The sequence below is a fragment of the Patella vulgata genome, chromosome 5, assembly GCF_932274485.2.
Source record: "Patella vulgata chromosome 5, xgPatVulg1.2, whole genome shotgun sequence".
NCBI lineage: Eukaryota > Metazoa > Mollusca > Gastropoda > Patellidae > Patella > Patella vulgata.
This window is the reverse complement of record NC_065883.2, coordinates 70,453,712-70,481,591: the sequence shown is the minus strand read 5'-3', so window position 1 is coordinate 70,481,591 and position 27,880 is coordinate 70,453,712. Positions and strand designations below refer to the sequence as shown.

The following is a 27,880-nucleotide window of genomic DNA, read 5'->3' as shown; positions in this document are numbered from 1 at the left end:
AAGGATGTAAAATTAAAATTAAAAAAAAAACCATACAGGATTTACACCGTTTCCCCGACAGAGAGCTCATTCATTAACCGCAGAAGTCAAGGTCGTCGACATAATTATTTAAACGGGAAAACACACATTACATCCTTAGATAATGAGGTTAAAGGAGCTAAATCGCTAACATTTGGGACCTAGAAATTGACAAAAGTGGGTCGCAACGCATATAATACTGTAATATGAATGTATATAAACTGATTTACATTCAATGGTTCCCGTTTTTACTCCAATTTCAAATCAGTTATGTTCGGCGAAATAAGCCAGCAGTCTCAAGCGAGTGCAAATTTCTAGCGTCTTGTTATTCCAGTCTACATACGCCGTTTGATTTGGTGCAATGTGTCTAGCCTCGTCCCTCGAGTCTCTTGATACAACTGGTGCTGAAGCGCATTATGGTACACGATTCGTGTACCAATGGTAAAATGTTTATTTTGTCTTAAATATTGGATATCAAAAGCCCATCTTTTTCCGATAAGATCACAACATGAATGTTGATTTAATTTGACAAATAAATCGTGTTTTCAATGTTGAAGATTTTGGATGATATTGAGTTAGAGACTTAGCTACTTTAAATGTCGCATATCAACATCCCACTCACAGGGATTAAAATAAAACATTGTTTTGACTATATGAAGTATCTACACTAGAGGTTAATGTGTGGGTGTGTGAGAGAGAGAGAGAGAGAGAGAGAGAGAGAGATTGGGTTTAACGTCCACTCGACACAAACTAGGTCATTTCGGGACTAACATGTGGTTCAGTTTTATTTCAATAATCGCCTGCGCGTAGGGGTCTTTAGCAGTGAGAGGAAACCGGAGGACCCGGAGAAAACTTACGAGGTTAGGCAGGCGACACTACTCCTTGTCACGTACAACCGGGGATTCAAAACCACGCCAATTCACTTAATGACAGACCGTATGATACAGCGCGCACGTGCTAACCATTCGGCCATTCAAACCCCCAGAGAGAGAGAGAGAGATGGAACGATTTATGAGTTTGGTACAGGAGGGGGGGGGGGGCATTTAGGGACTAACATATGGTTCAATTTCATTTCAATACTTTTGAAAGCACTCTATTATTCAAATTCGACTAATCGTAATTAAACGCGCTATCCCGTCCTGGAAAATCTTGATAACCAAATTCTTCTCCGTTATCAATGGCTATCATTTATTTAGCATAACGTTCAATATTTACAAAGCATATATATAACATACATATACATAAATAACAAAAACATATATAAATAGCAGATATCGTATGGATATAAAATAATACTTTCTGGAAAATCTTCATAACCAAATTCTTCTCCGTTACCAATATAAATAAAATGGCTAATGTTTATTTAGCATAACGTTCAATATTTACAAAGCATATAACATACATATACATAAATAAAAAATATATATATATAGCAGATATCTTATACATATACGATAATAACATACATATATAAAAATAGATATAAATAGCAGATATCTTATACATATACGATAATCCGTTCGACTCTGTCTAGAAAATATCATGAACGGCTTAGATATAGCACTTGAATGCTGGGCCTTTTTTGGGGGCCCAGGACCCTAAATCAAAAATTTGCCCTTGTTAAAGATACATTATGGGAGATTAGATAAAGAGCTGGCAGTTCTCACTATAATAGTTAAAAATTAGATAATGTAAAGAGAATTTGCTGAAAATTTCTGTCAAATTGATCCACTATGAACCGATATGTTAGCGATTGAATTTTCGACCTAGCCTCGATCATCATTACTAAAATCGGTAGGAAAACAAATACTCTCCATTATCCATTTCATGATTTAATTATGATAATGGAAGTCGAACAGCAAATCGAAACCTAATACAATAAACATCACAGCCTGGCGATGCCCTCGGGAGTTGATTATGGTCTTGATAAGTTAATTAATGTCTAATTAATGATTAAGATAACATTTCAGGCCTAAAGAAAGACCTGCAATAGGCAGATTTAGCTCTTGCATAATGTATGTTTAATGCTTTGTAACAATTGGTTATTTAAAATCAAATAATATAAAACATAATAAAGTATATATTTTGTAAAATGCTAAAGAAATGCCTGTTGTCATTTGGTAGAACAGTTTTAGCGTTTTCAATCGTTCGATGATTTAGAAGTGTGCGCAAATGTGAGTCCGGATGACAAGGGCCAAGTTTAACGCAGCACATGAGATCAAAAAAGGGGCTATACTATATACCGGAAAACACAGGAAAAACACCATGTTATACTGAATACCGGAAAACACCGGAAAAACATTAAATACCAGAAAACACTCTTAATAGGTAACTCGGAGCCTGGTTCTCTAGAAAACACCGGAAAAACCTAACCCTAACCCTAACCCTAACTTCCCGCAAACAGAGAACCAGACTCTGGGTTACCTATTTATGATGTTTTCAGTATTTAGTGTGTTTCCGGTATTTAGTGTTTTCCGGTGTTTTCCGGTATTCGGTATAACATGGTGTTTTCCGGTAGTTTTCCGGTGTTTTCCGGTATATAGTTCTGCACACAGAGAACTATCTACTTTACTTTGAGAATAGATCTCGGCCCAAAACGGCCACCATATCCAACAATTAGTTTACTGTTTTGTATTACGGTTCTGTTATTACACAAAAAGCCTAATTAAACATTTTCAGTTTTATTAAATGAAATCAGAATATATACTTATCAAAATCCTCGAAATATACTTAGTGTTTTCAACTAAAATCGTTAATTTAGGACTTAAAATGTCATTCTACTATGACGGGCGGATGCGGTCACAATGGGCCATTTATATGACTTACTAATTCCATTTATATGACTTACTAATTCCATTTATAAAGCTTTATAATTAATTACTTACTTAGGCACGTGCGAACGCTGAAACCCCTCGAAGCGTGTGACTGAATTGAATATTATTTTCATAGCTTGATAAATGATTTATAAAGTCTTGTAAATAATATGGTAGCTATATAAATCTATTTTCTAAGTCTTATAAATGAATTATCTAACGAACTAAATATTCGGGAAAGTTCGTACATCTGCCCGGAAATTCCCGAGGATGCTTCGGCCAGCCAATCACAGGTCGTCTTACTGAATGGCAAGCCCCTCCCACTCCCGTCCGCGGTTTTCGAGTTGTGTGCGTCGGTGTCATAGGGCCTACATCATTTTATTCGTGCATTTTTTCCTTTAATGGAATTCGGACGCACTAATCTTCCTGCAGAAGATGACCATGGTCAGGATGAGGGTATGTTGTCTTCAAGGGCTTGGGCCCACGCGTGCCGCACAACATCCGACACGATATTTCGGCAAACTCGCAAGAAATTGTGAAAAGAACTACCCCGGTCGGTGGGTGGAGGGGGAGCGGTGACCTTAGCAAAGTAAATTGACGCTAGGATAACTAAAACATGCATAAAACTTATTCTCGTCATTTTATGTTTACAATAGCCGCCATGAAAGGTAAAACACCGCTATATGTAACGAGGGATTTGATTGGCCAATTGGCCGACTCAACGAAGGAGTACGGAGATTGCCGATTATTTGCTAAGTTATATAAATGGATTTATAAGACTTGATAAATAATTACGTAGTTTCATAATCATTTATCAAACTATGAAAATAATATTCAATTCAGTCACCCATTTCGATGGGTTTCAGCGTCCACACGTGCCTAAGTAAGTAATTAATTATAAAGCTTTATAAATGGAATTAGTAAGTCATATAAATGGAATTAGTAAGTCATATAAATGGAATTAGTAAGTCATATAAATGGCCCATTGTGACCGCATCCGCCCGTCATAGTATGTCTACTAGCTTAGTGTCTGTTCTCAAGCGGAGCTAGTTGTAAACAGATACCGTAAGTTTAGATTTTAATCGTAGCGCGAACCGTTATAGTGGGAACGTAGCATTATGAAATCAAACTGAAATGGGGATAAATGTTTTAGGTTTTACTCCGACTCGTCTAATGAAGACTGGCATACTCCATACGATGTGCTACAAGGGAAAGTCTGCGCTACCACCTACTCCTATATAGAATTCCAAATGCCAAGGGATCTTTTACGTGCACACCGATGTGTACACGGGATTTCGGTTTTTCGTCCATCCTAACGACCTATAGGCTGTAACGTGCCAGGCCCTATACTTTTCGTTGAAATATTTTCGTGCGCATCTTTTATCCGACTGAACACAAGCCGGGTGATTAAATATAGTTTGTTTTCTTATGTAAATGTTGAATTACCAATTTGTTTATTTTAGCGTAAATCAAGTCGTGAAAATTAGACATTGCCCGTTTATACAAATTCAAATGGCGATTGAGCCACGGTGGCTAAGTTAGTAAGACGCCGGCTCGCTAGCCTGGACGTCGCATGTTCGATCCCTGAATTAGCCGAGAAGGTTCATCAGGATTGTCCAGACGTGGTTTCCACTTGTCGGAGGGCCTGACAAGGACAGCTGTCTAGTGGTTCGAATGGTACGAAAAATCGAAGCCTCGTGTATAGATGGGCGTGCACGTAAAATATCCCTTGGCAGTTGGAATTTGATAAGAGTATGGCGTATACCCGTTTTCATTATCCCAGTATAGGAGTGGACAGTGCAGGAGTAGAACGTTAAACCTCATTTCATATCATTTCATTTCAACTGACGACCAGCAGCTGTAAGTATCGTTTATAATAAGTATTGTATAACTATAACTAGAGGAACGTAATAACAAGCAGAGATGTGATAAGAAAGGGTTGGAGGTTGAATAAACTATCAGCGCTTGATCCCCCGTTGTCACCTACATTCGCGCTATTGTCGGTATCTCTTTTCCCTTCCAGGTCGGTAACTGACGGGCATGCTTGTTTCTGACCCGGACAGCTTGAGATTTCTAGAGCAACAGATACCAGGCCTCTGTTTTTATATTTCTGTGGAGCATTGCAAACATTTCCATCATCGTTGCCATATCTCCTAGGGTTTTCAATGACGGCATGGACAAACCAGGATAATTTACAGTCACACGTTAGACGATTACTGTAATAATTAACGTCGCTTCCGTTTAATTTCTTTAAAATGTCGAGGCTATTACACTGAAGTTCGCCAACCGTATTATCGTAAAACGTTATCTTTTTTATATTTAGAAATTTATAAAATGTGTTATTTTGGATTAAGTCTAGACTTGAGGAATATATCGTAAACAAATTTAAACGATAGAAATTCGCGAAAGCTTGAGTTTTTATACTGTCGATTTTCACATCATAAATTGCAAATCTTCCTAAATCCCTGATGCGATTGAAAGCGTATGGTTCGATGGTTGTGATATTCGTGCTGTAAATCGAAAGCACCGACAGGTTTCGAATGTCCGTAAAGGCATTTGTCTCTATGGTGCCGATTGTGGAGGAATAGAGGTTGATTCCCTTGATGTTCTCGATATTCTTAAAGGCGCCGTATTTTATTTTCCTAATTTTCATATTGTATAAGTTTATTCTATTACGATTCTTCAGATCTGCGAATGTGTTCTCTGGGATTTCATCTGTTTCCACGTCGTGAATAGAGATATCTATTGTTTGTTGTTGAAATTGGGACATCCTTGGTAGCTTTCCATAACAATCCGCTGTGGCATCTCGACAAGTACAACCAGATGGACATGCTTGACACCAAACACTGGCCAACAATAAAACGCCTATGATGTGATACAGTATCATCTGAAATTAAAAACATGAATTAGAATTCAATACTGGTCAATTCCAATCAATATTGGTGTTATCGTGCTCTGAAGCTATAGAATCCTAATATCCGATATTTAAGACACGATCAACATTTTATAATCAGTACACGAGTCGTGTAGTGTACCAAAGTAATTAGTAATGGCTGATCCACATAAGACAAAATAATAATAAATAAAAACGAAATGAAATGAAATGAAATGGGGTTTAACGTCCTACTGTTCTGCTCCGAACTGGGCTAATGAAGACGGGCAATCAGCATACAGTGTGCTATGAGGGAAATTTTACCCGGACAGCGGCACTACGGCCTACTCTTATATCGAATTCCATCTGTCAAGGGATCTTTTACGTGCACGCCAATGTGTACACGGGACCTCGTTTTTTCTGCCCCATCCGAATGACTAGACAGCTGTCCTTGTCAGGCCCCCCGTCCTGCATCACTGACCGGGAGGGGGGGGGGGCGCATAAATAAAAACGTGTAGAATGAACTTAGACGGCGTAAAAGACTGTCGTTCAAATTTGACTGTTCACGTATTTCAGCGAACATAATTGATTAGTATTTGCAATACTTCTTTTAAAGGTAGGTTGCCAGGCAACAAAACATACGCCCACAGCAGCTAAATCGTCCGAGCGGTCGTCAAGGGTTGTCGCATATTTATTCCTTTGTAGGTAATCGGGGGCCTTTACAAGACAGTTACATACAGATCAGATTATAAATTTTGTCGTTTGAGGGTTTACAAGGTTCTACAAACTGAAACAAGGGTCTCAACTCTGGAAGTAATCTACAGAAATTGTTGAAATTTGACAGGCTTTTTCGTTTTACTAATTTAAATAATGCATATAAATTTCAAACAGATCACATGATCACTTTTGTCATTCAAACGTTCACAATCGCCATAACTCTAGAAATTATTGACGGAAATTGCTGAAATTCAATAGACAAATTTAAATGATGCATATAAATTTCATGCATATCGGATGATAGCTATCATCAATCGAGCATTAACAAGGTTCAACAAAGTGAAACAAGGGCCATAACTCTAGACGTAATAAACGGAAATTGCAGAAATTCAATGGACTTCTTTGTTCCAGTAAACTAAATAATGCATATAAATTTCAGAAAGATCGGATGATAACTTTTGACGTTAGAGCGTTCACAAGGATCAATAAAGTGAAACAAGGGCCATAACTCTAGACGTAATAAACGGGAATTGCTGAAATTCAATTGGCTTCTTCGCTTCAGCAATCTAAATAATGCATATACATTTCAGAAAGATCGGATGATAACTTTTGACGTGAGAGCGTTCACAAGGATCAATAAAGTGAAACAAGGGCCATAACTCTATACGTAATAAACGGAAATTGCCGAAATTCAATAGGCTTCTTCGTTTCAGTAATCTAAATAATGCATATAAATTTCAGAAAGATCGGATAACTTTTGACGTGAGAGCGTTCACAAGGATCAATAAAGTGAAACAATGGTCATAACTCTAGACGTAATAAATGGAAATTGCCGAAATTCAATAGGCTTCTTCGTTTCAGTAATCTAAATAATGCATATAAATTTCAGAAAGATCGGATGATAACTTTTGGCGTTAGAGCGTTCACAAGGTTCAATAAAGTGAAACAAGGGCCATAACTCTAGACGTAATAAACGGAAATTGCTGAAATTCAATAGACTTCTTCGTTTCACTAATTTAAATAATGCATGTAAATTTCAGAAAGATCAGATGATAACTTTTGGAATTAGAGCGTTCACAAGGTTCAATAAAGTGAAACAAGGGCCATAACTCTAGACATAATAAACAGAAATTGTTTAAATTCAATAGGCTTCTTCGATTCACTAACTTAAATATTGCATATAAATTTCACAAAGAGCATTAGAGCGTTCACGAGGTTCAACAAAGAGAACGCATATGTCAAGTAAAACGGTATGGTAAAAACAAGCGATTGATACGAGATTTGCGTTTTGGTAAAATGGATTCATTGTACTAAATACAGACTGGTTTTCAAAAGCTGACAAGGGATCAGCCGCGGGTGTAAGGGGTGGGGGTGATGGGGTGAGGTTGATCGGAGAACAGCTATATAGGCAATACGATTAATTGTGAGGTGGGATTGTTGATGCAGCTCTAGATTTGGACCCCCCCCCCCCCGCTATATCCACTAAGTGTAGGATAAAGCACGAGAGTGAGGTTATGCTGGGGAAAGAAAGACTGAAGAAAATAACCTACCCTGGAAGAATAACCCGGTATAGGTTTGAAGAAAAACTTTCAGAAGAATAACCCCAAATTTCCGTATATATCCAAAGCCGCCCCCGAATTTCAGACCGCAAGTTATTCCGGGCATAGAATATACCCCAAAGATCAAAGAGATTTACCGTTACAGGTTGATAATACAAGAGAGTGTAACCAATAATCATGTAACCATCGCCCTACTGTTCTAGAACAACTTACCGTGTGTGTTTGTTTCAGGATCATGAATTATATAGGATATATGCAGCTATGACTACGTAGTTACAATTACTCTGTGTTCACTGGTACACTTGAAGACAAGTCTCTCTGTTGAATAGTTTATACATAGAGACACATATATAACTAAATATTGTGCGCTTATCGCTGACTGTTCTATTTATAGATCACACGCAGACACGCATAAATTGCCTCCTTCTGACTATTGGCTAAGATATAAAAACCGGTAATGTGTCATGATCTTTCCGGTCATACTCATACATTTCTAAGGAGTGAGGACGCTGTCGGTAATATATCTTCTCTCAAAATCTGTGTATAGAAACCAGGATGTAATTTTGTTGACTAAATTCATAATAACCCAAGTAATTTAAAGATGCATTACTTAGTCCCGAAATGACCTAGTTTGTGTCGAGTGTAAGTTAATCTCTCTCTCTCCCTCTCTTCTATTTGTCTATTTTGAAGTGCCAAATATTAACATGAAAAGAATGAAATGAAATGGGGTTTAACGTCCTACTGTTCTGCTCCTATACTGGGCTAATGAAGACGGCCATACGCCATACAGTGTGCTATGAGGGAAATTTTGCCCGGGCAGCGGCATTATCGCCTACTCTTATTTCGAATTCCAACTGCCAAGGGATCTTTTACGTGCATTCCAATGTATACGCGGGACCTCGGTTTTTCGTATCATCCTAAGGACTAGACAGCTGTCCTTGCCAGGCCCTCCGTCCTGCATCACTGACAAGGGGGAACCACGCCGGAAAATCTGGATGAACTTTCTCGGCCAATGCAGGGATCGAACTCTCGACCTCCAGGCTAGCGAGCCAGCGTCTTACCCACTTAGCCATGTTATCCTCATAAAAAGAATGGAAAAGCATGTAATTTTGCTAACTTTATAATCACCCCAGGAATTTAAAGATACATTACTCAAGAGCCTAATTTACCTATTGCAGGTCTTTCTTTAGGCCTTAAATGTTATATTAATTAGACATTTACCAACATGATGATTATAGCCTAATGCGTCCCCATGGAGATCTGTCCTCGCTGCATCGCCGGATTATATATAAAGAGTGTAGGTTCCTATAGAATTTTGTGGGATTATAGAATACTCATTGCTAATTCATGATATTTTGTCCAAATTTTTTACAAATCGCATTACTTATTACACGAATACGTCACGATTCGAAAGGACCTTTTTTGTAAACCAAGGAAGATGATGAAAAAATACCGATTGTAACAAACTTAGCGTCAAATTGAAGCTTAAATCCCACAGAACATTTCTATGGAACAAATTGTGGTTATATGAAATAGATTTTATTTCAGACCAGTTCAAATAACGACCTATGAATTTTTTTTTTTTTTTTTTTTTTTTGATTTTCTGGAATTTTGGCATTATTATTGGCACCATGAAAAAATACTCCCGTAATTTTATCAAGGATTATCTTAGCTATGCATGCCAGAAATTATTTAATTCGGATCAGGCAAGACAGAGAACTATTTAGATTTATGACGAAAATTGATCATTTTTAAGCTGATTTCAAAATTTAATATCTTCAAAACCACAAAAGATATGTGTCCAAACTATGACTTGAATCGCAGCTTCCGATGTTTATCAAAGATCATACCAAATTTATGTGGAGCAGAGTTTGAAAAATAATATAGAATTAATTGCGAAGTTACCATAAGTTAGACATGACAACGCCCTTAATAATAACACTTATAACTTAAATAACTTAAATAAATTGAACAATTAAAACAAAGGCCTATTGTGCTTCTACGCAAACAATTACGCCCATGGCATTGTTTGTATTATTTATCGCTGGTTGTCAAGAATATTATACATGAGAGAGAGAGAGAAATGGGATTTAACGTCCACTCGACACAAACTAGGTCATTTCGGGACTAACATATGGTTTAATTTTATTTCATAATTCGCTTGCGCGTAGGGGTCTTTAGCAGTGGGAGGAAACCGGAGGACCCGGAGAAAACCCACGAGGTTGGACAGGCAACCCTACTCCTTGTCACGTACAACCGGGGATTCGAAATCACGCCAGTTGACTCAATGACAGGCCTTATGATAGGCCTACAGCGCGCGCACGTGCTAACCGTTCGGCCATCCAATATTATACAAAGGTAAACGACTATGTCATTTAGTCCCGTGTTTAACGCAGCATTTTAATAATTTTTATAATTTTCTTTTAATTCGACCGTAACGGATCGAGATAAATAGATTCGACCATTTTACAGAAGGACCGAGATGCAGCTAATGCAAACGGGGCCCCGGGGTTGGATAGCCGAATGGTTTGCACATGCGCGCTGTATGATAAGGCGTGGTTTCGATTCACCGGTTGTACGTGGCAAGGAATAGGATTACCTGTCAAACCTCGTGGGTTTTCTCCCGGACCCCGGTTTCCTCCCACTGCTAAAGACCCCTATACGTGAACCACGTGTTAGCCCCGAAATGACGTAGTTTGTGTCGAGTGGACGTTAAACCCTATTTCTCTCTATCGATATCAAACGAAATGAAATGGGCTTTAACGTACTACTGTTCTGCACCTATACTGGGCTAATGAACCGGTAGTGGCACTACAGCATACTCTTATATCGCATTCCAACTGTATAGACGGGGCCTCGATTTTTGGTCCCATCCGAACGACTAGACAGCTGTCCTTGTCAGCCCCCCCCCCCCACCGTCCTGCATATTCCTCAGCGGTAAATTCCGTAGGTCGCGAAGTCTCATGTCACTATTGGAGCCACGGTTGCTACGTTGGTATTTAAGGCGCTGGCTCGCTAGCCTGAAAGTCGCGTGTTCGAACCCTGCATTGGTCGAGAAAGTTCATAGGGATTTTCCGACGTGGTTTCCCCCTTGTAAGTAGTGCAGGACTGAGGGCCTGACAAGAACAGCTGTCTAGTCGTTCGGATGGGACGAAAAACCGAGGACCTGTGTATACCATGGCGTGCACGTAAAATAAGATCCCTTGGCAGTTGGAATTCGATATTAGAGTAGTCTATAGTGCCGCTGCCTGGGCAAAATTTCCCTCATAGCGCACTGAATGGTGTATGCCTGTCTTCTTTATAATATAATAATTATAATATTCAACTATTTCGTCTACTACTTTCGATTTGTTTACGTAGGTGCTTTAAATGTAGTTGTCTCCCTTGAATATATTCACGTCTCCGGGTCAACTTAGATTACTTATGGCAGGACCCCCACAAGGTACCACAGACAATGGACAATTAGAACAACCATTTATTAATTAACACTATTGTTTTTGATAGAAACTAAATGTAAATACATATCAAGATCTACAAACGATTCTCTAAATCTACTTACAACTAGGGCGGGTTGGATGGCCGAATGGTTAGCACGTGCGCGCTGTATCATAAGGTTTGTCATTGAATCAGCTGGTGTGGAATCGATTCCTCGGCTGTACGTGACAAGGAGTAGGGTCGCCTGTCCTCCGGTTGTCTCCCACTGCTGAAAGACCCATACCCGAGACCTAGTTTGTGTCAAGTGGACGTCAAACCCCATCTTTGTCTATTTCTCTCTCTCTCTCTCTCTCTCTCTCTCTCTATCTCACTCTAGAGAGTTTAACGTCCACTCGACACAAACTAGGTCATTTCGGGACTAACATATGGTTTAGTTTTATTTCAATAATTCGCTTGCGCGTATGGGTCTTTAGCAGTGGGAGAAAACCGGAGGACCCGGGAGGTTGGACAGGCGATTCGAAACCACGCCAGTTGACTCAATGACAGGCCTTACGATACAGCACACACGTGCTAATCGACCATCCAACCCCCCAAGAGGGAAAAGACTCATCCTTTCATTCAATATCTTTTGATTGTTAAGTTTCATCAGAATGGGACAATAATTATAGCCCTTCTGGGGGGCCTACGAAATTCATACACATTTCACATTTTGCGTAAAATAGCTGTAGATTGTAAGGTCTGATGCGTACCGAAGTCGAACAGTCCAAAAGCTTTTGACACATTTGGGACCTAGAAATTGACAAAAGTGGGTCGCAACGCATATAATACTGTAGTATGAATGTATATAAACTGATTTACATTCAATGGTTTCCGTTTTTACTCCAATTTCAAATCAGTTATATTCGGCGAAATAAGCCAGCAGTATCAAGCGAGTGCAAATTTCTAGCGTCTGGTTATTCCAGTCTACATACGCCGTTTGATTTGGTGTAATGTGTCTAGCCTCGTCCCTCGAGTCTCTTCATACAACTGGGGCTGAAGCGCATTATGGTACACGATTCGTGTAGCAATGGTAAAATATTTATTTTGTCTTAAATATTGGATATCAAAAGCCCATCTTTTCCGGTAAGATCACAACATGAATGTTGATTTAATTTGACAAATAATCCGTGTTTTCAATGTTGAAGATTTTGGATGATATTGAGTTAGAGACTCAGCTACTTTAACACACAGGACCGACAAAATTCATATATATTTCACATTTTGCGTAAAAAGCAGTGGCTATAGCTCTAGACTGGAGGATCTGATACATACCAAAGTCGAACTCATCCAAGAACTTTTGATCCTTAACATATACATTATGTAGTTTACGGTTCATGAATCGGACAAAAGTTGTCGCCTATGTATGGTCCACAAACTTCATTCATATTTCACATTTTGCGTAAAGGCACGGGACTAATGCGCACCAAAATTGGACTCACTCAAGAAGTGATATTCGTTTTAAGTTTCATCTTAATTGGATAAAAATTGTGACCTCTATGATGGTCCACAACCTGGGCATTACATGTTTTTATACTATTTACGTAAAGGGGAGCGGCCATTTGACTGAAAGTTTCGGTCGGATTTTCACGAATTTCGGACTCAATCATAGTTATTATGTAACGGCGATGTTCTTGAACGGTTTTGAAAATAAGATAAAATGGTGACCTCTAGAGGATCCACAAGCTAAACACGAGATATTTCGTCCTATCAGGGTTCATAATCCAGAAAGTTACGGTCCAATATTAAAAGGAACCCTGACCTTTGGAATATATCAAATTGTATGAAAATTCGAACCTCTGGGGGGTCCACAACCTGGGTATTACATGCTTTTAAGGGTAGTGGCCGTTTTGTCGGGGAAGTTCTGTCGGATTTTCACGACATTTGCACTCGACCGTAATTATGGTGTAACGGTGATATATTTGAACGTTTTTTACAATCAAATAAAAACTGGGAAATCTAGACCGTCCATAAACTAAAAATGTATATATAGGAAGTGACGGTCCAATATGCGCCAATACCGAAAAAACCCATGATTGTTCGGTTATAAACATACATTGTCAGATTCATCAAAATCGTATAACAACCTTGGTATTGTTATGCATATATATGTCAAGATCAGCATCGCAGGAATCCACCATCGACTGTGTTTTCTTGGTAAGGGCTTTAGAATAAAGAAACAAAATTTAACTTCATTGCTGAGTAATTTTATTAGCCGGAAATCGCTCGGAAAGCGTCTCTGACGATGTAGAACCCACGGAGCTTCCAGGGCCTAAGCGATGCTTAGTCCCTTACCTAAAGTTTTAGGATGGTAGCCCCCCCCCCTCCCCCAATCAAAAATTGCTTCCACCGGCCCCGCTTCTGTACTCTACGTAACATAATGGTTGATTTTGAGTGACATCCTACATAATCTACCAGCAGCCCCATTCTGTTTCGCGGTTTATAACATATTTTGTGTAACATAGGTGGGGAATCTTCCTTTGTTCTTTTCGTTGAAAAGCAGATTGTTTTCCCTCTAGTAGATTGGGTGGAGCTTAACCGTGCAATAACTAGACATGTTCAATGTTATTGCACACTTTTGCTGGTTTACACTGGTTTAAGTAGAAATCATATAGAGAAGTGGGGTGGGTTTTCTGTGCAATAACAACAAGCATGTTGAGCAGTTGTCAATTTATAGCACGCTTCATTCGTTAACAGGTTTAACTCCCCCCCCCCTCCGGCCTTCGGTCTCTGGTTAAACCTGTTAACTCATGAAAGCCGTGCTATAAATATAACTTAAATTGATAATCTGCTACCTCTGTAACCCATCTCAATTTTCCAGACGTCAAAATATATGTCAGTGGATTGTTGTCACTATACACCCATATTCCTGAAGCAATGGCCCAAGAAATCCCTCTCTGGCTATCGCTGGATTGGCTTCTGAGGGAGTGTGTATATTCTTCCCGTTCAATCAAATCTATCCCAAGTACAACAACATGACAGTCCTTCGTTTAATCTGGGATCTTCCCCAAAACTTTGGACAGTGATTTAAGGTATTAAAAACGGTGAAAGTATTGTTCGTCTCCAAACAGTATTGTTTACATTGTATCCGTGTTGATAGATTCGTTTGTCACGCAATTAGTTTTTCTGCAATATTCTGCTATGCACTGGTTAATTGGGTATAATAAAATCGTTAAGTGAACATATTTGGAGCTATGTTTAAATCGTAATAAAATTGTTACGTTAGCTATTGGTTGTTAATCGGACTATTGACCAGTCATAATTTGGAACAGAAATTTGTTTCCTTTACAGCAGTGTTAAGTGGGATTAGCTGTTAAGTGGGAAATACTGCGAGGAGTATGCTATACACCTTGAATTCTATTCGCGTAATATAAACAGTCTGGAAATCTATCAGGCCCCGAATTCACAAAGCATTCTCAGACTTAAGTTGAGAATTTACTCAACTTTCAATCACTGTTTATGAGAAATATCTTTGATGCAGAAACACAGTTTCTTATGGGTGTATCTGATACATTCAAACAACAAAATTATTATAAAGGGCTATATTTTAGTTAAAATAAGGTGAACAAGTTTTAGTAAATTCTCAACTTAAGTCTGAGAATGCTTGGTGAATTCGGGGCCAGTAATTGCCTACTTGGGCGCGAGTAATTCTAGTTTCTAGTTTCATATCGTTAATTGTCTGCGACTATCAGATTTAGAATTACTACCAGGATGTTAAATGAAAATAAACCAATACAGGATTTACACCCTACCCCAAATAGAGACATATTCATGAATTGCTGAACCCAAAGTCGTTAGATAACCCACTTACAGGGATTAAAGTAAAACATTGAGAGAGAAAGAAAGAGAGAGAGAGACCAAAATATGGAACAATTGACGAATTTGCTACATGAGAAAGTGGGAGAGAGCTTGCAGATATTTAGGGACTAACATATGGTTCAATTGCAATTCATTTGTACACAGGGGTCTTTAGCAGGGGCGGAGTACCCGGAGAAAACCCACGAGATCCTTCTCCGTTACCAATATAAATAAAGTGGCTAATGTTTATTTAGCATAACGTTTAATATTTACAAAGCCTATATATAACATACATATACATAAATAATAAAAAAAATATATATACTATTCAAAAAAAGTAGGGGATATTTGATTTTTAAGTGTTATTAAAGTCACCTAATGAAACTGACGAAGAAACAAATGACAAAATGAAATGAAGTTCACATTCATCGATTTATTCCAAATGATCGTTAGACTAAGTAAGGCACAGACTGACCATTATAAGGGTAAAATGATACCCGGGGTCAAACAGCAAAGTTACCACAGCATCACAACCAAGTCAGTAACGGGTAAATCCTCCTCTGTTTGCCAAACAAGCATTGATCCGACGTGGCATACTCCTAATGAGACATCTAAGGTCATTTTGGTCCAGATTGTCCCATTCCTGTTGCAACGCAGCAGCAAGTTCTTGGACATTGGCAGGACGTTGTTGACGTTGACGTAACCTCTGTCCAAGCATGTCCCAGACATGCGCGATGGGGGAGAGGTTGGGACTCAGTGCTGGCCAAGGTAATGTGGTGATGTTCTGTTGTTGGAGGTAACCTGTAACGATCCTGGCCCTGTGACATCTTGCGTTGTCATCCTGGAAGATGAAACGGCGGCCATGACGTCGTGCGAACGGCACAACATGGACTGCCAAGATGTTGTCCCGGTAGTACTGGCCTGTAACACGCCCTGCAACAACATGTAGAGCCGTTCTTCCAGCAACAGTGATGCCTCCCCACACCATAACAGAACCACCCCCAAATCGATCATGTCTGATGACGTTAACGTCTTGGAAGCGCTCGTTTCGACGACGCCACACCCTCCTACGTCTGTCCAAAAAATCAACAGTGAACCTTGACTCATCTGAAAACATCACATTGCTCCAGCGTCGATTATCCCAGTGTTGACGATCCCTACACCAACGACGTCTTGCCTGAATGTGATGATCTCTCAAACAAGGGATCACGCGAGGACGTCGGGCGCGAAGGTGACCCCTATGCAGTCGATTCCGAATCGTCTGGCCACTCACTCTCACACCAGTGTCTGTTTGAAGACGAGCGCTGATCTGATTTGCTGTGATGACACGATTTCTCAAGGCCAAGGTACGGATAAATCGATCCTGGGCTTGAGTTGTCGCCCTTGGTCGACCTGAGCGTGGTCTGTCCTGTACAGATTGTGTATCACGGTATCTGGACCATAGCCTGATTATGACAGACTGAGACACATTCATCGTCCGCGCCACAACCGCCTGTGTTGTGCCGATCTGGAGCATGCTAAGGGCACGTAACCTTTCATTTTGGGTAAGCCGACGCATATCAAAATTTGTTTTCTGGTCACTAAAACAATTAAACTGATGTTTCCACCCTGGAATTCAATGCCACAATGACTGTAACATTCAAAGTCAGAGTCGTGCAAATCTTGGGTTGGACCCCCATGATGATCCCAAGCATCACCTGCATTCCATGCGGTAGCTATTGGTGCGTTTGGGCGTCACATGTAACTGGAAATGTTTCTTCTGTTAGGTTCTATAGTGACTTTTTTCTTAGTCATTTGCATATTTTAGTATTATGCCCCCAAAATCAAATATCCCCTACTTTTTTTGAATAGTATATATAGCAGATATCTTAAACATATACGATAATAACATACATATATATAAATAGCAGATATAGATATACGACAATGCGTTCAACTCTGTCTAGACAAAAAACATGAACGGCTGAGATATAGCACCTGAAAGCTAGACTGTTTTGTGGGCCCAGGGCCTAAATCAACATTTTTTCCCCCTTTAATTTTTTTGGAATGTAAGGGGACGCAATGGCGCCCTTTGAATTATGGGTTTAGTCTATAATTATAATCAGAATGCTCAAGCGGTGTCAACCATTTACTAGGGTTCAGATTAGCTACGAGAACGTAGCTAAAAACATTGAGGTATACGTCTGATGTGCTTGTGGGTGCCTTTAGTTTTATCACCTGACAAACTTTGTTAAAAATAAGTTAATTTTATACTATTTGAACTTATGACACATACGCAGCCCAATCTACTGAAACAACTTTCATTTATCAGCAAATATTGACAATAAAGTAAATCAAGCGTTGTTTTTATCAAAATTGATACGGGCATAAATAATTACGGTGTATTACTCATGGGCAACTCGGATCAATCTCAGATATGCTATTAACCCCCCCCCCCACACACACACACACACACACCCCACCACCACACAAACACACACCACGAGATCATGTTCCGTACGCAAATTTAGTGATGGCCACGCCCATGCCTCTCAGAGCTGTTCGGGCCATTCTACTCGATGCGCTGCTACTCGATACGTTCCCTCATTGATGTCATGAAATATCCCAGCTGTACACAATAAACCATTTCCTTTATAAGAAGGATGTTCTTGCATATACCACTTCAGTTATTTAATTACGGAAGATTGCGTTTTTGTATCTGGTCATCATACGAGGGTGTGGGATGTAATCCGTTACAAACTACAATATTGTTAATATTAAATTGAATCTCTAATGCTAGGTTTCCACTATCACGATACGCGCTACGATTGAGATCGTGGTTTTAATCGTGGAGTAATCTTTGTGATCCTACCATATATTGCATTCGGAAAACCTCGACAGATTCTACGCATCTATGACGAATTCCGCAATATTGGAACAATTTAAAGGTCCCAGATGAAAAATGGCTGCGCCCATGGAGATTTCTGTGGAGAGTGTATTATATCAACAAACGTCAAGTTTGGCATTGGGTTTGGGGAATTACCAGGGAATTATATCAAACCAGCAGCCTTGAGACAATATCTCTGCTCGTTTAGTTATATACACTCGACAAAAGACGCCATTTTGGGACTTTTTTTGTAAAAGCGGCACGTTTTCCTGTTAAAGTAAACCGAACGTAGCAGATCGTGAACTCAATAGGGTGAACCTTATCGCAACGCGTCGCACGACAGGGGGAACCTGGCATAAATGAAATATTAGTCCAAAATGTTTCAATACCATTCAGTATTTACAAATATATTATTCTGAATTCAAAATTTGTCAACATTTGGGATCGATTGGAGACGATACACAGGATATAGTCAAAACTGACAATCTATGATATTCGCAGAATTACCAATTAAGAAAAAAAAAATATCGCCCATTTATACAAATTCAACTGGCGATCAGCGGCTGTAGGTATCCTTTATAATATGTATAACTAGAGGATCGTAATAACAAGCAGAGATATCATAAGATTATGTTGGAGCTTGAATAAACTATCAGCACTTGATTCCACATCTCTCTTCTCTACCAGGTCGGTAACTGACGGACATGTTTGTTTCTGCCCCGGACAGCTTAAGATTTCTGGAGCAATAGATAGTAGTTCTCTGTCTTTATATTTCTGTGGAGCATTGCAAACATTTCCAACATCTTCGAGGTAACTCGCGAAGTTTTTCGTGACGACTTTGGCAAACCAGGTTAATTTGCAGTCACAAGTTAGACGATTACTGTAATACTGAACGTGACTTTCTTTTAATTTCTTCAAAATGTCCAGGGTGTTGCATTGAATTTCGCCAACCGTATTATTGTAAAACGTTATCCTTTTTATATTTAGAAATTTATAAAATGTGTTATTTTGAATTATGTTTAGGGTTGATTCAAATATCGTAAACAAATTTAAACGAGAGAAATAAGCGAAAGCTTGAGTTTTTATACTGTCGATTTTCACATCTTAAATTGCAAATCTTCCTAAATCCCTGATGCGATTGAAAGCGTATGGTTCGATGGTTGTGATATTCGTGCTGTAAATCGAAAGCACCGACAGGTTTCGAATGTCCGTAAAGGCATTTGTCTCTATGGTGCCGATTGTGGAGGAATAGAGGTTGATTCCCTTGATGTTCTCGATATTCTTAAAGGCGCCGTATTTTATTTTCCTAATTTTCATATTGTATAAGTTTATTCTTTTACGATTCTTCAGATCTGCGAATGTGTTCTCTGGGATTTCATCTGTTTCCACGTCGTGAATAGAGATATCTATTGTTTGTTGTTGAAATTGGGACATCCTTGGTAGCTTTCCATAACAATCCGCTGTGGTATTTCGACAAGTACAACCAGATGGACATGTTTGACACCAAACACTGGCCAACAATAAAACGCCTATGATGTGATACAGTATCATCTGAAATTAAAAACATGAATTAGAATTCAATACTGGTCAATTCCAATCAATATTGATGGTGTTGTCTTGCCGTGAAGCTATAGAATCCTAATATCCGATATTTAAGACACGATCAACATTTTATAATCAGTACACGAGTCGTGTAGTGTACCAAAGTAATTAGTAATGGCTGATCCACATAAGACAAAATAATAATAAATAAAAACGAAATTAAATGAAATGGGGTTTAACGTCCCACTTTTCCGCTTCGAACTGGGCTAATGAAGACGGGCAAACGCCATGCAGTTTGCTATGGGGGAAATTTTGCCCGGACAGTAGCACTACGGGCTACTCTTATTATACTCTTATATCGAATTCCATTTGTCAATAAAGACAGATAGGTTGCCAGGCAACGAAACATATGTCCACAGCAGCTAAGTCGTCCGTGCTGTCAAAAAGAGCTGTCGCATATTTTTCTTTTGTTTCTAATGAAACATTTAGAATATAAATTTATTTATAATAAAGACAAAGGTGGGTTCCCAGGCAACGAAACATATGTCTACATCAGCTAAGTCGTCCGGACAGTCAACAAGAGTGGTCGCATATTTTTCTATTGTCGGTAATGAAACATTTATAATACACTAAAATCTGATTAAGAGTAACAACTCATTAAGTAATTGTCAGAAAATATATAGGCTTCTTCGTCTCATGGCCTTAAACACTGTGTATAAATTTAAAGTCCACAAATTATTTCAAAGTGATCAAGAGTCATAACTCTGGCATTAATTATCGGAAATCGTTGAAAACCAAGACTTCTCCGTCTCATGACCTTAAACGCTACATGTTTATAAATTTAAAGTCAATCGGATATTTACTTTAGCCACTAGAGCGTCCACAAGCAGTTGTGGATCCCGGACCGACGGACGGGGCGACGACAATATTATGACATTTCAATGTGGGTGTATAAAAACACGATATCGAACACAATTAATATTTTAATTAAAGTAGCTAAGTTTCGTTGAGGGATCTCGCCCTTTCGTTAAAATAGTACTTCTGTTCCATATTAAGTTTTTGTGTTTATTACGTGCGTCAATTGCTAAATGCCGATCAAAGACGAAATTTATTTATGATTTATTTAGGGTGGCGTAACTGACTAAATTAATGGCCTGGTACTTTTACCCCCATGCAGGATGTCACTAACATTACAGCTGCAGGTCATGAACACATAATGGAATAAGAAAGTTAAATATTTCTAAACTAATTAAAATAGTTCGACCCTTGTTGCGATTAATATTTTTATCAATTGCCTATAATGCAGGACATACACAGAATTCTCTATCACTTTATCTACGAACGGCAGCATTTCTCAGGACATTTAAAGGAGCCAAGCTTCTAACATTCGAAATTAAAAATTAAAAAACACGAATTGGTCTATTTTAATCAAGATTGATTGTGTTATCTTGTCGTGAAAATATACTAATATCCAATATTTAAGACAGAATGGCCATTTTTTAATCAGTGCGTAAGTCGTGTATTATGTAGTTTCAGGCGCCATTAGTAATGAACACAGAAAAACGTATCCGAAAAGAAGTTATTAGTAATGGCTGATTCACAAACGACAAAATAATAGTTTAAAAAAAAGAGTGTAGAATGTACTAAGCAGGCGTAACAGACTGTCGTTGAATTTGGACTGTTCATGTATTTCAGCGAACATAATTTATTAGTAAATAGAATAATTCTGTTAAAAATTGAATACAGATCACTTTATATACAGTCATATCATATATTTTCCTTTCCACCCATTTTCGTCAATTTTAAAGTGGCAAAGAATAGAGCCATACGCCCTTTTAACTCAAAACCTATGAAACATTCATATTTGGAAACTATTTACTGGAACCTTTGTCAGCGCCTTCAGCTTTATAAGAACAGAACCGGTACACTGAAAAAACCCTTGTGTTGGATCTCAACACAAGAACTTGTGTTAAAAATATTTAACACATGTTTGTGTTGTATTGCATTGCAATGACACAAGTTTGTGTTTTTTTTCAATGTCTTAACACAAACTTGTGTACATTTATAAAATCTTATGTGTTTTTTTTCCATATGATTAATTACGTCGACATTTAAGATAACATTTATTATGTTCCTTTATCACTAGCCTATATGTAAAGCCACTCTTCCTGAATTTGAATGTCGAGTAATTCACTTGATTTATTTTTTAATATTTCTAATTATCTAAAAGGATATATTAATTATTACAAACATTAAGTAGAAATCGCAATGTTTGTATCGTGCGATGCATTTAATATCTCTTTTAAAACAACGTATTTTATAACAGTATACTGATATAAGAGATCAAAGTTTTAGTCAATTATTATCTAAATATAAACTATTTATTTAATTAGATATAATAAAAGATTATTCTGATTCTACTCTTTGTTTATTTTCACATCTTGTCTCAGACAATATACAGAGACAGGTTATTACAATGTCTGCATTTGGAAGTGTCTGATTGATATCGCCCCAATAAACTTGACACATCAAAGACAATAACAATTGTGTTATATCTACGTTTTAAAAAAATGTTTGAATGGGCGTGGAAATAGTCGAGTTAATCTTTTTATTTAATTTAATTGGTTCATTAATCGAAATTGGAAATTTATTCTTACCTGTAAATGACCAATTAAAATGAATTACTCTTAAAACAAAGAAAGAAATATTTATTGAAGTAATTTTGCGGTATTAACCCTGTGGTACTGCAAATGTTAACTGTATTATTAAGCATTAGTATCGAAAAAAGTGATATTGTTGTGAAAAAAGTTTGTCAGAAAATAAGAATATCAGGTTTGTGATTTTGGTATTTTTTAATACAATGTATTTATAACGCAAATTTTTCGTTTCGGTTAAAACAAAATATACGTCCATTTTAATTGGCCGAAGGATGTGTGACTAATAGAAATATGGCGGGCGGACAAACTGACCAAACAGTATATTTCGAGGTATTTGAAGTAAGCTAATTTAATATTATATCATAACTGCATGTGCATAATTGTGTTTCTGTTTGATTAAATATTCAAAAAATCATTCTTAGGATACAACCTCGACACCAGTCCGCCCTGAATTGCAATGTTTGTTTTGTGTTCTGGGCGCCATTTTGAATATAATACAATCCAGCGATAGTGTAGTCTAATTCTTTTAAACGGGAATCCGAATTTGTTAATTTTCTGCAATATCACTTCGGTGGAAGTGGACGTTAAATAAAGCTATTTCACGTACAAAGACCTACAATAAAATCCAGGTGAATTGGGAAAAATATTCATGTATTTTCTTGATGAAGAGTAGCTATTTCAATTTGTAAATGCCCAGTCATCTTAGACAAATAATAATTCCAACTTCAAATCAGTTGTATTTATTCAAATCATACCATGAAGAATTGTATTTTTCCACTTGCATAATAATAAAAACTTGACTTTTATTATTTTATTTCTTCAGGCCAAGAGCACGGAAAATTGGTAATTGCCTTGTATCACTGCTAACTATAAATCACAGGGAGCCTTGGGCAGAAATGATAATATGGTTCTCAGATATGTTACTGTGTACAGACTGAACAGAAAATATTTATACACTTGCTATTACAGTACTGGCCAAATTAATAGCAATTTTTTCTAAAAACGTTGCAGAAGTAACTCACTAAAATTGAAGTATGAATAAAATCATACACCGTGAGTATATTGAACTGAATATTCTTACGCATAACCATAGGCGTACGGGGAAATTTTTGACTGGGGGGCGGTGGTGGTTGGTGCCCCAAAAATGTAGTTAGGTTCTTAATATGTTACATAATAATAATAAATTCGCTGTTAAATTGGACACATTCAAGAACTTTCAGCCGTAAAAAAGGGCACTGTTGAAAATTAGGGGGGGGGGCCCATCGCGCCCCCCATTGAATCCGCCTCTGATTAAACATATTTAACTTGCATTCGCTTTTAAAGGAGCTAAATCGCTAATATTTGGGAACTAGAAATTGTCACAAATGGGTCGCACTAACCTTGATGTTGACAAATACGTAAGACGATATGAACATCAAGGTGATATATGCATATATGCAGCATAGATAATTAAAACTTCTATTCAAGTTAAACCAACTGTATCTATTTATGTCTTACGTCGAGCTGAATACATTTTATGATTTATTGTCATTAAAACATCTATTGGTGGTTAACAGTGTGTGACTAAAAACTAAAATTGGATCTTATTATTGCCAATGATATAATGTACCTTGAATTTTTTATCACGAAGTCTATCGCATCCAGATATTTAAAGCGCGTTTACAATATATTCATTTTTTTGTATCGTAAAATTCATCTTCATTTGACGAACTACACCCAAACTATAGTCAGTGTAAACACGGTTTGGAGACTATATCTGAACTAAAGGGTACATCGAACTACAGTGTACATCATGCTTAAGAGACACTATCTAATATCCAACAGGAAAAATGACGATTAATTTAATATCCGCCAATTGGTGTTGCTGCTATTTTGTATTTTCAAAATTTATCTTCAAATTCAGAGACATCGAAAACCATATAAAGGACATTGCAAAAGTCATATCTTACGTATGTTAAGAGATGCCCTTTTAGTCTACCAAATTTATGTTTTTTTGTTAAATTGCCTTATACATGTATTACCAAATTCGGTAGCCCTTTTAAAAGAAATGCCCGGCACCACGTGGAAAATACATTTCTTTAATTGATGTTTGTCAAATTCGATTTCCGCACATTTCGCGTACATAACCACGATATAATGGTCGAACATTACGTACATCAGATAAACTATTTTTAAAGCCCAAAACTGTTCAACTAGTCTCTTTTAGTTATCAAGCACCTGTTTTATGGGATAATCTACCATTTAGTTTAAGATGTTGTACATCTCTTTATTCTTTTAAAAAACAACTTAAATCACATTTATTTAATGAGGCTTTTAACTGACTCTGTATACAATTGTTAACATGTCCATAATCTTGTTGTTTATTTATGATTACATTGTCACTTTGTAGAGTGCCCCTGAACATGTTTTATGAAAGGGCGCGCTATAAATATGCTGTAATAATAATAATAATAATAATATTACCAAATTTGGTGGCCATTATGAAAGAAACGCCCGGCACCATATAACAAATACTTCTTTTTTTTAATTTGACGTTTGTCAAATTCGATTTTTCGGCACATTTCACTTTCATAACCACTCTGTGTTTGAGGAATTTAAAAAGAAATCATTTATAATCCAACGAGTAAATAGTAAAACACACTGATTACGAGATATCATTCTCAGAAAATTCCCCGATTTTGGGTATGATTTTGTTTGATATATTTATCACTGAACCAAACTGCATTGGTTTCTTTTGCATTTTTTTTTAGGGTAAAACGTTATATTATCCCTCAACGTCTAATACTGCAAGAAAAAAACAAATTTTGGTATGTAAACCTGTATGAAGCCATGACGTCATAGCTTTTATGGCGTCATAATTGGGACCCAAAATGGCGCCTGGAAATGAGTTGTCGTAACTTTCCCACAGTCTACTCACTCATGTGCTCATCGTTGTATACCAACTAACGTTGAAAAAATCAATTTACGTCGATTTTGGAACATTTTAAAAGCCGTAGTTCGATTCGGCGCCCAAGAAAAGATATAAATATACACCAAAAACATGGCAATCAATCAAGTTGAAGCGTTTTGGCGTAAAACATCTGTTTAAGCGAGATGACGTGTTTTTGGCGTACATGAGTAAGCAATAATGCTACGTGACTAAAATACCCCCCCCCCCCGCCTTTTGCATTCGCATGTAGTCATACATATGAGTCTCAAAATAATATAATATATTGTTAAATTATGCTCTTTTCAACTCCCCCGCCCCCTAAATAACTCTATACCCATGACTGGTGTACCAAATTAAATCCACATCAAAACCCCATTTGTCGATAAGTGTATTTATAATAATCACTTGAACATCCTTGGAGAATTATATCTATTTAGTGAATATTAATACCAAAGAAAGAAAACAACTCTAAATTCTGAATATAAAGTCATCAAATTCTTTTACAGATCTTATTGTGGAAACCCAAAAGTTATATTGCCTTTTTAATCACATTTTTGTTTTTAATGTCAAATACCAAACCATCTCTAATATTGTTTCATTATATAGAATGCAGTGTAATCCTAAACACTAAAGATTTGGCCTGAAAACTTGAAATAATATAGAGGGATCATCAATAATTAATAGTAACATTCGATAATTATAAAAATGTATTATTGTAGGATGAAATCAACCTTTATTTTTAAACATTTAGTGAACATTTCGAATGTTAATGCCTCTTTTATATAAAATGGTTTTATTAATTAATCAATTTTTGTTTTACAAATTTTTAATTTTCTCCATTTTGTTTGATTTTTATGCTATATTTATTTTATCTATCTATAATTATTTGCCTGTGCTTTATCTATTAGTTCCCATTTATATACTGTAGAAAATTTTGAATTCCTAATCTGTTAAAGGGACTATTTTTTCTTAAAAGTATTTCAATTTAGTGCATTATTAATGTCTTTAGTGCTTGGTTTGGTTGATATTAATTTTAGATATATTTAAAATGTATGTTTTGGGACCATGGGGTAGGGATATTGTGAACATATATATTATATTCTCAGTTCTTTTTAAGGTTAATTGTAAAAAAAAAATAAATAGCTTTTTTTGAGGGGTGGGGGGATATTGTTACTATTGAACACAATTTTATTAGTATTGAAATTAACTTTGTTCATTAATATTCCAAATGTCTCGGTGCTTTATTTTTCAATTTAAATAGCTACTTTTTATTTAATAATTGGGAATGGGGGGTGGGGGTATTTTTTCATTGTATAACACAATTTTATTAGTATTGGAATTAACTTTGTTTATTAACCTTCGAGATGTCTGTATTGGTATTAATTAGGCATTAATTTATTTTTTCATATCATTTATTGAATAAATAATAATTTAACAAACAAAATTATTATGTCATTTATCAATAATTACAGTTTAAACAGAACGAATGGAAGGGGTTGCATTCGAAAGGTTGCTATACTGGATATAAATTGGTAAAATACAACACAAGTTTTTGTTATACACAAGTTTGTACGAAACCACACGAGTTTCAGAAATTTCAACACAAGTTTCAGAAATTTCAACACAAACAAGTTTCAGAAATTTCAACACAAATAATGTGTAGATTTTCACACAAGTTTTGTGTTGTTTCAACATTTAACACAAGTTTTGTGCTGTTTCAACATTTAACACAAGTTTTGTGTTGTTTCAACATTTAACACAAGTTTTGTGTTGTTTCAACATTTAACACAAGATTGTGTTGTTAAATAGAGACACCTAACTTGTGTTGAAAATAACACAAGTTTGTGTTGTTTCAACACAAGTTTTTTTTCAGTGTATTAATATATTATTAATATAAAGGAATTAAGTTCCTTCAAATAACGAACTGGATGAAACACTCGATAATTATGTTTTGGTCAAATATACTTATGGTATTTAATACAGAATAATTCACAAAAGCTTACAAGACTATAATCATATAAACATCAGCCTACTGTTCTAGAACAACTTACCGTGTATGTGTTTGTTTCAGGATCATGAAATGAATACGATATGTAGCTGTAACTATCGGCACACTTGAAGAGAGTCTCTGTGTTGAATAATTTATGCATATAGACCTAAATATTTATTGTGCGCTTATTTATAGATCTATTTATAGATCACGTGTTGATATGCATAAATTGCCTCCTGACTATTGGCTGAGATATAGAAACCGGTACTGTGTCATGATCTTTTCAGTAATTCTACGGTAGCACGATTTACCCAAATCTACGCAAATCCACCATTATTTCAATTCATATAATAATAAATTATATTTATATTTGATAATATACTGTTCTTTTTGCCAAATTGCATGGCAATTGACAATTTTGCCCCGTTTCCACACATTTTACGACCAAACAAAACAATCAGCACAAAAGATATGGTGGGGTGGGGTACGGTTGGCCGAATGGTTAGCGTGTGTGCGTTGTATCATAATGATGTCACTGAGTCAACTGTCGTGCTTTCGATTCTCCAATTGTATGTGACAAGGGATAAGGTTGCAGGTCCAACCTCATGGGGTTTCTCTGTGTCCTCTCGTTTCCCTCCACTGCCACTG

At 37.0% G+C, this 27,880-nt stretch overlaps 1 protein-coding gene across 3 annotated transcripts; it reads right to left on the bottom strand.

Annotated features, from left to right (window-relative positions):
* Positions 1-1,189: 1,189 nt before the first annotated feature.
* LOC126820612 (transposable element Tcb1 transposase) lies at positions 1,190-27,417 on the bottom strand. Of its 3 annotated transcripts, none has more exons than XM_050548692.2 (2): positions 27,294-27,379; positions 1,190-5,718 (listed from the first exon to the last, which is right to left on the bottom strand). In XM_050548692.2, exon 2 carries the CDS (start codon positions 5,716-5,718, stop codon positions 4,729-4,731), a length of 990 nt encoding a protein of 329 aa, XP_050404649.2. In that variant the 5' UTR covers positions 27,294-27,379; the 3' UTR covers positions 1,190-4,728. The 3 variants fall into 3 exon arrangements, with proteins under 3 accessions (XP_050404649.2, XP_050404648.2, XP_050404647.2); XM_050548691.2 differs by lacking the exon at positions 27,294-27,379 and adding an exon at positions 8,193-8,351; XM_050548690.2 differs by lacking the exon at positions 1,190-5,718 and adding an exon at positions 15,480-19,665 and having other exon boundaries at positions 27,294-27,417.
* Positions 27,418-27,880: the final 463 nt, after the last annotated feature.